Below are 9,080 nucleotides of genomic sequence, written 5' to 3' on the forward strand. Positions count from 1 at the left end.
TAACACCTGCTTCTTTAGATCCAACACAACAATATGAAGACAACGTTTAAAGGCTTCCAGAGTGACAGCACCATGCACTGTACTAATAATATAATATCTCTATGAACTATATATATATATATCAGCACCAACACACCGCACGGAGGACATGCAGGAAGAGTCTGTTTCACATTACATCGTTCATTCAAGTAAGCTGAAAAATAGAATGTTGTTTTTTTTTTTTACAAACCACAGCATCATAAACAACAACCTATCACCAAAAATTAATAAGAGAATTCTTTGGTGTGCTCTGTACTCTTCCGGGGGTGGGGGGAGAAAGAAAAAAAAGATGATGTCAGAAAATAAATTAATTCGACTGTACAGAATAATCGCGTTCACATACACGTTATTAACAATGACAAGACGACATCCACCATTCACGGCACACAAAACACATTTCCACAAGCCCTGGGGGAGGGGAGGGGAGGGAGGCTGCCGCTTCTCCTCTCGGGGTCTCTGAGGAGGAATTAGTGCTCTTTAGTTTATTTGCGCCCTGCTACTGATGGACGGACGATGGGCCGGGGTCTCGTGTGTGTGTGTGTGTGTGTGTGTGTGTGTGTCCCGGCCCCACAGACTCTGTGCCCTGAAAGGGGGGGTGGGCGAGTAGGCACCCCGACCCCAGCCCGCTTCCCCACCCCCCCCGTTTCTTTCCCAGCAGCTCTGGTCCCCTCCTCCCAGGTGACTCTGCCCGGCCACCACAGAGGGATGGTGAAAAGCAGGAGTGCACGCAGGCACTGACTGGCCTGGGGAGAGGAAATAAACCTTTTATATATATAAAATCTCCCCCACGTACCTCCTTGCCCCCTTCCCCTCTGGCGCTTGCCGGGCCTGGGGGCCTGCTCCCCCTCCCCTCCAGCCACGAACTGGCTGCACACGGGGCTGGAGGGAGCAAGAGGCAAAGTCTTCCTCTGCGAGACGAACTTCAAAAAAAACCCCAACAAAACAATCAGAGTAATAATAATACCAACCCCAAGAAAAGAGAAATTCGCTGTCAGTTTTTGTGTGGGTTTTTGTTTGGTTTTTTGTTTGGTTTGTTTTAGGAAAAAAACAAAAGGTATCACAGTATTGCAGTTGTCAAATAGCAGCGGGTTTCTTTTATTCTCCGGCTATGTTTTAGGAGCCATACGCGTACAAACCATGGAGGAGCGGCAAGGGAGTGCTGCATCTTTTGTCTTTCCTTCCCTAAATCGTTTTCTCATGGTTACAGCTAAGGGAGAAAGAAAGAAGGCTGGAGAGAAAATGCTGGGTGCAACCCAACGACTTGGGAGAGACACCAACAATTACAAAGGAGCTGGACGGTCAAAGGGGCGGGAAAATGCATTTATTTCATTTTATTTTAAGGAATGTGTAACCTGTCCTCGACTGGCCAGAGCTTCAGCAGGTGCTGCTTTACAGTCAGGAGGCGGCTGAAAACCTGGGCCTTTACCCAGGCTGAAGAGGAGGCACTGGGGTGGCAGCTAAAGTATTTAAGAGCCACTCCAGGGAACGGCAGGTCTCTGCCAGCTCGCAGCCTTCCCCCAGCTCGCTCGCTTGCCAAGAGCAGTACGGCATGGATGGGGTGGGAGCCGGGCATCCCCCTTGGCACTGTCCCTCCCTGCAAAGTGTGCGGCTTGGGTCGCTGAGATGGCCCAGCGTGGCGTTATTAATGCTTCTCCTTACCAAAAGAAAAAAGAAAAAAAAAAAAAAAAAAGGTCCGAGTCCCTTTAATTAAATTAGTTACCGTACAAACACCATAGGGTTTCATACACGGAATAAATAGCGCGAGTCAAACCTGACGGCACTTCCAGGCCAGCCCCCCGTGCCAGGTGTCTGCCGCTGCAGCCTGGGCGAGCGCGGGGGGGCCTGGGCCGCCGGCAGCACGGCTCAGCTCGGCTCGGCTTGGCTTGGCTCGGCTCAGCACGGCACGGCACAGCTCGGCACGGCACGGCTCTAGGGAGCGGTTCTGCCCCTCGACGTCCTGTGGGGCTCGTCCCCCTCGGAGGCCGGGGAGGTGTCGCGGCTGGAGGGGGTGCGGGGCCGGCGGGGGGCCCCCCCGGCCTGGCAGACGTACCACTCGCTGAGGTTGGTGACCGGCGGGGAGAGGGCGGCGGCGCGGCCGCGGGGCGGCTCGGCGGCCAGGTCGGCCTCGGGGGGCAGCGGGCCGTCGGGGGGGCCGGCCGCCGCGTAGCCCTGGGAGCCCAGCGGCGGGGAGGGTGGCGGGGACTTGCAGTGGATCTTCATGTGCTTCCGCAGGGAGCTGGGGTGGGTGTAGGACTTGTCGCAGCCGCGGATCTTGCAGTAGTAGGGCTTGTCGGAGGTGTGGACGTGGGAGTGCTTCTTGCGGTCGCTGCTGTTGGCGAACTTCCTCTCGCAACCGTCGAACTCGCACTTGAAGGGCTTCTCCCCTGCCGGGATACAGCAACGGCACCGTTACCGGCGGGCGGGGGCACGGCCCTGCCCGCCGCAGCCCCTCCGCGGTGCGGCCTGCGGGGGCGAGCAGCAGGGCAAAGTCCCCCCTTCCCTTCTCTCCTCCCCGCTCCCATTCTTCCTCCCCCCTCACGACAGTCGTGACACGCCCGAGGCTTCCGACGTTTCCCCTGTTTTGCAAACAGCGCGATGCGGCTGGCAGCCCCGAGCCCGCAGCCCCGGGCTGGCGGCGGCAGGGCTCTGTTTGCCCTCTGCCGCGCTCCCCTCGCACACGAGAAACCTTCATTACCGCCCTAATGACCAAGCCCAAACAAAACCTCTCAATGCCTGTGCCTGCCAGGGCTGGCGTTTGCAGGCAGCCAGGCTCGCCTGGCACATCTCCTGCGTAATCCTTTCCCAATGGGGCACTATGCTGGGGGAATAATTAGCTTGGGGGGAAATAAAAGTTAACACCTGTTTAAGTATCCCGATAGAAAGAGGGAGCACCCAGCAGCCCCGTACTGGGAACCTGCAGGCTGGGGGGACCAGCCCAGGCACTGGCAGTGACAGCAGCGAGCTGCTGTTACTGCAGCGGGTTACCTCGGGCTAATTTGGGACTAAAAATCTCCGGCCGATCTATTTTAAGAGCTTTACACGTTGCTTAACAGTTACGGGGGTTGTGAAAATTAGCCCGGGGCGCGTTTGCCTGGCGTAGCTTTCACACCCACCCACACCACCACCATCACCCTCCCGACTCCTGACATACCATACCCTGGGACATATATGTTCTGGTACATATCGCCGTGCCCCGGACCGACCCTTTCCCGTAGTTCCCGAATAAGGCTGAGCAAATGCCTATTGCTGAGAGACAGGGGCGCGGGGGGTGGTGGTGGAAAAAGAAGTGCCAGATCCCTGTGCTGCACGTAATGGAGCTTCTTACAGCAACTTTTTCTTTCCCTGCCATGCTACACGTGAGCCCGGCGCAGACAGACCTACACTGATAATATCACGACTATTGCGACTCGAGTTAAAAATGCTGTTGGTTTATGCATGGCTGATACATATTTTCAGATCTGTTCTGCTCTAAGCGCTCAGAAATAACAACCCAGCAGCTCTCTCGATGAACATTTTCTAATTTTCACCAGGCGATTTTTACTGCTCCTTCCGTTTGTAAAATCGTATCACGTTTAGCAAAATAATAATGGAAAAGAAAACTATTTTTTATTTTTTCAAACTAGCTATTTCTTTGCTGTTACTATAGAAATATGTGCCTCTGCATCCTGTTTACACGTCAACTTTTCAAATTTCAACCAGCTTACCTACCAGCGAAGTGGTAGCACTAGAAAGAGAAGGTTTATTCTTAAAGTTAAAAAAAAAAAAAGCAAGAAAATTTATCCCGTGGGTTTTAAGGGGAATTTTCACGTGCACGGAAACCCCCGCACGCTCCCGCTTCCACCGAGCTAAATCTCAAGTCACTTCGTTTGTTCATTTTTATTTTTTTTTCCTGGAGAAACAAAGCAAATCTACCGGGGGGTTGGAGGGTGGGGAGGGGTGGGGGGTTGGCCGGGTTATGTCTGTATTACTCCAAGGATGCAGGCTCACAGGTCCTGCTGCCGGCAGTGGTCCGCAGAGCCCCAAGCGCAGCACTCCCGAGAGATTCTCCGACCCGCCGGCCCAAAATGTGTCCCCCCCCGTAGTGGCTTTAGGGAAGTACCTTTCCTTGTGAGCTCACGCATGGGCACCCTGCCGGGGGCTGTGCACCCCTCGGGGGGGAGTGGAGGAGAGGGGGAACCCCTCTTCCCTAGCCCCTCCAAGGAGTGCACACCCCCGGGTAGCTCCTCCTCGCCAGCCTCCGGATCGCGACGATCCAATTCCACCCAAATCCAGGAGCGGGGAAGGTCCCGGACTGTCCCTGGCACGCTGACGAGGGCGTCACGTCAGAGTTTAACCATTTGTAGGTGGTTTCAACCCAAGGAAGGTGGCGAGTTGCCGGGCGCCGTCCCTTGACTCCTCTCGGCAGCAGCAGTGCCGCCGGCGGCGGAGGCACGGAGGGGCTTTGGGGTCACTTTTTTTTGGGGGGGGTGGGAATCCTCGGGGGGAAGTCTGGCGATCTTGAGCACCGTCTCCGGCGAGGGGGCAGTGTTGGGGGGGGGTGGGGGGGGGTGGCACTCCCGTTAGGATGCACCAGGGGTGGGGACAGCGATTTGTCCCCAAAATGGGTCTTGGAGCTGCAGGGCATAGCGTGCAGCTCCCGGGGTGACGCTTTCGAGCAAAAAGGGGGGAAAAAATAATACAACAACCAAGCAAGCAAACGCCTCCTGAATTACCGACATACTCTTCTGCCAGCAGGATTACCAGGAACACGCAAAATCCCCTAATGATACGATCACAGTCTTATTATTTTCCCCCTCCCCCCAAAAATGCCCATAATAAACGAATAGTTTGTAAATCTCTCCTGCTCCCAGGCTGCACGTGAGTAAATTAAAGCTGAGGCGGCAAAATTACAGTAATTAATCTGATAGGGATGGGCAGAAGGTTTGGAATCCCTCATCCACCCGAGGGCTGTGCGTGGGGAAAGAGTCACGTCCCTTTGCCCTCCCGAGCTGTCAGTCGAGGTGGGCTGTTGCCCCCCCACCCCCGAGGGCTGCTTTGTTGCAACGTCTCCTTCTAGGTGGAGATAGCCTTCATGCGTGGGGTCACTCGTGGGCACCCTCCCAGGGGATGCAGGTAGCCCTTGGCTGCAAGCTCCTCCAAGTCTCCTTTGCAAAGGGCCACGTCCCACACAGGGCCTGGGGGCAATCCTCGGCCGCAGCTCTGAGCTGCAAACTGTGCCCGATACATAATTAGGTTATTTTGGGGGGCTCCTGTTCCCGCTGAATCCCTCTGCTCGTGTCGTCGTCCCCGCCTCCCATCCCCCTCCCCCGGACTCGCTTTTTCCTCCCCTGGAAGCTGGAATGGAGGAGCTGAGGAGCCCAGAAAGGTCCGCGGTGAAGTTTTGTTTTCCAAATCAAGACAGATGGGGAAGGCTAGATAACAAAAACACGGGCCTCCAGCATTTAACTCATTCCGCGGTGCCATTAACACAACAACAACCACCCCCAAAAATGTGTCAAACACCCCCCACCACCACCCGGCAGGAGAAATCACCCCCCCGCCCCCGACTCTGGGCGTAGAGAGCTGGGCATCCTCAGGTCTCCGTAGCTACATATGGGTTCATGCCTGACATATTCTGGAGATAAAAATCTATAATCCTTTCCGCCATGGGCCATTTGGTTTTACATCGGAACAACACGTTGCACGGTCGCCGCTTTTCTCTTCCCGAGCAGCACACAATAAATCAAGAAAGCAATTACGGCAACTCCGCTTCCTTAAGCGTCCTCCGAGGAATAGTATTTGTCTATCACTATAAATCCCGGCTTCGTTCCTTTTCGGCAGAGTTTTTACCCAGCTCGAAATGCGTTTTTCGGGGGTGGCGAGGAAGGAGGAGAAAGGGAAAAGGAAAAAAGAAAAAAAATAGAGGAAAAAAAAAAGCCTCAAGGGCTCAAACACACCCCGACCCCCTCCGGGAGCCTCGCCTGTCCCTCGGGGCATCCCCCGGGGGTGCGGCTCCCTCCTCCCGCAGCTCCCGCTCCGTTGGGCAGCGGGGGCTGCTTTGAAGTTTCCTCCTCAGACCCCCGGAGAGAGGGATGCGTCCTGCGGCAAGCGCCTTCCCCCCCGCGCCCTCCGTCCCGGCTCCGTGGCTCCGCCGCAGGCGGAAGCAGCCCGGGCAGTACCGGCAGCCTCGGGAGCGGGGTCAGTACCGGTAGCCAGCGGCGCCAAGAGCAGCCCCGGTAGCACTGGCAGTCCTGGCTGTTCCGATAGCAGCGGCGGCGCCGGCAGCATCGGTAGCCCCGGCAGGGGGGCACACCCGGTAGCATCGGTAGTCTCGGTAGTAGGTGCAACCCCGTAGCGGGGGAAGCCCCAGCAGCGCCGGTCGCAGGGGCAGCCCCGGTAGCGGGGGCAGCCCGGTAGCTCCGGCAGTACCGGCAGCCCGAGCGCCGCCGCCGCCCGCAGCGCAGGGGAACTGCGCCCCCACGAGCCCCCGCGGCCCCATCTCCGCCGGGCCGAGTGTCCCCCGCCCGTCTCCGGCCCCGGCGGCAGAACCGGCAAGAGAAGCAGAACCGCCGTCCTTCGGGGGGGGGGGGGGGGGGGGGCGGCGCCGCGCAGTTCTCCCTGGCTGCGGGGTGAGCCCCCCGGGGTGCCCCGGGCAGGGGGCGGCGGCAGCTGGGACGGGCGGGCGGGCGCTCGTCGTCTCCTCGCTCCTCCGCCGGGGCTGCTGCTGATCGCTCCCCCGGCTCTGCGCTATTCGTTACCCGGTGTATTTATCCGGTGGTGCCGGGATGTGGGGAGGGGGTGGGGAGGGAGTTGCCCAAGGTACGGGGTGGGGGACAGGACACGTGTGTGCAGGGCAGAGGGGCCGGGTGCGTGTGCGTGGCTGTGTGTGCGTGGCCCGTGTGCTGCCGAATTACTTATTCATGAAAAAGTCACATGTCCGGCGGTGCGTAGGAGAGGAGGAAAAGAGGGGGAAAGAGGGAGGAAAAAAAAAAAAAAAGAAAAGAAAAGGAAAGAAGAAAACCCTCACGGCGGCGGGGGAGGGGAGGGAGGGGGGGCACCCACCTGTATGAGTCCGTTTGTGGATCTTGAGGTTTTCGGAGCGGGCGAAGACCTTCCCGCAGCCGGGGAAGGGGCAGGGGAAGGGTTTCTCTCCCGTGTGCACTCGGATGTGGTTGATGAGTTTGTATTTCGCTTTGAAGGGCTTGCCTTCCCGGGGACACTCCTCCCAGTAGCACACGTGGCTGCTCTGCTCGGGCCCGCCGACGTGCTCCACGGTGACATGGCTCACCAGCTCCTGCATCGTGCTGAAAGTTTTGGAGCAAGGCTTCCTACCGCCCGGTGGCGGAGGCGGAGGCGGAGGAGGCGGCTCCCGGTCGATCCACTTGCAGATCAGCTCTTGCTTGATGGGCTGCCGCATGTACCGCAGGAAGGCCCCGGCCGCCGCCGCCGCCGCCGCCCCGACGTGGGCATGGTGGTGATGGTGGTGATGGTGGTGGTGTGGATGGGGGTGGTGCGGGTGCCCGTGGCCGGCCGCCGCCGCCGCCAGGTTGAGGTTGACGGAGCCGTAGCCTTGCAGCGCCGAGGAGGAGGCGGCGGCGGCCCCGTAGTGCGCCTCGGCGCGCCCGTAGAGCTCCCCGGCGCCGGCCGCCAGCCCCAGGCGCATCTGCCCGTTGAGCGGCGGGTGGCGGCCGGCGGGCGCGCCCTGCTCGCCGGGCGGCGGCGGCGGGAAGGCGGCGTGCGCCCCGTCGGCCGTGCCGTAGTTGCCGGCGGAGGAGATGAAGACGCCGTGGGGCGGCGGGTGCGGGAGGTGGGGGGAGCCGGCGGGCGGGTGCTGCTCGCCCAGCGCCCCGTGTACGGCGGCGGCGGCGGGCAGCTCCCGCCGCAGGAGGAAGTCCCGGCCCGCCGCCCCCCCCGACGGGTAGCCCGGGAGGGCGGCGGCGGGCGGCGCGTAGGCGGCGACGGTGGTGGCGGCGGCGGCGGTGGCGGCGGCGGCGGCGGTGGTGGCGGCGGGCGCGGCGAAGGCGGCGGCGGCGGCGGTGAGCGCCTCGGGAGTGAGCTTGAGGGCGGCGGGCTGCGCCATGTGCTCGGGTCCGAGCGGCGTGAGGGCGCCGCCGGGGTCGCCGCCCGCGTCCCCGGGGTGGAGGTGGGCCCCGTGGTGGGGGTGGACGTGGTGGTTCCCCAGCCCCGGGAAGCCTGTCATGTTCTGGTGAGGATGGGGCTGAGCCGCTGCCAAATCCGCTAATCTCAGTGTCGGGTTCCTCTTGCTCAAAGGGGGCTCCATAACGACACAGCCAAGCCCATCTACGCTCGCTGTTGTTATTTTTTTCCCTCTACCCGCCTTCAAAAACATGTATATATTAAGCGGCTCTTTAACTTCTTTTGTCTGCGCTCCTAACTCCGCGCATCCCCGGCCCCGCTCTGGCCGCCCGCGATTGGCAGAGCCCTCACCACACTTCAGCGGCGCGGTGGGAAATACGGCTCGGACACGGCACCGGAGGGATTGGACAGATCCCGATGATTGGCAGCGGCTGGGGCCGCGCGATTGGCTCCCTTTCAGGCCGCCGGCGCAGCGGGGATCCGCCCCCGCCGCCGCCCCCCCCCCCGTTCCCCCGCACCGCCCCCCGAAGTTGCACTTGCAAAACTTCGCGCGGGGCCCGACGGGGCGCACGGGGCCCCCCCCGGGCCGGCAGCGGCCGGCAGCTGCCGCTCTCCCGGCGCTAGACGGGGCGCCCGGCTCGGAGGCGCTGCGCCACAGTGTTTACGTTTGCGGGGCCGCGGGATTTCTCTCCTCGTCTCCGAGCAGCCCACGCGCGGCGCCGCTGCCGGGCTGTGCGCTCGGTTTCCTTCCTTTCTCTCTTATCTTCTTCTTTTTTTTTTTTGTTTTTCTTTGTTTTCCTTCCGAGGTCCATCATTCATTCGTCGGTGAGGCGGGAAAGCGCGCCCTGATGCAACGCGCCCTGCCCCACACCCACGCGAGGCCCAGGCTGTGTGTGTGTACTCACGCCCGAGGCGGGCGGCTGAAGGCGACACTAGGGGAAGGCAGCCAACGTTTTCCTAAAAAG

General features: G+C 60.3%; 1 protein-coding gene across 1 annotated transcript; it reads right to left on the reverse strand.

Annotated features, from left to right (window-relative positions):
• Nucleotides 1-698: 698 nt before the first annotated feature.
• ZIC5 (Zic family member 5) lies at nucleotides 699-8,435 on the reverse strand. The gene is given in 4 exon segments (XM_040585058.1): nucleotides 699-2,423; nucleotides 7,081-7,963; nucleotides 7,966-8,032; nucleotides 8,034-8,435. Coding segments are annotated over 4 exon segments (1,740 nt in total). The 5' UTR covers nucleotides 8,369-8,435; the 3' UTR covers nucleotides 699-1,968.
• Nucleotides 8,436-9,080: the final 645 nt, after the last annotated feature.

This window comes from Falco naumanni, chromosome 2 (genome assembly GCF_017639655.2).
Source record: "Falco naumanni isolate bFalNau1 chromosome 2, bFalNau1.pat, whole genome shotgun sequence".
NCBI classification, from domain to species: Eukaryota; Metazoa; Chordata; class Aves; order Falconiformes; family Falconidae; genus Falco; species Falco naumanni.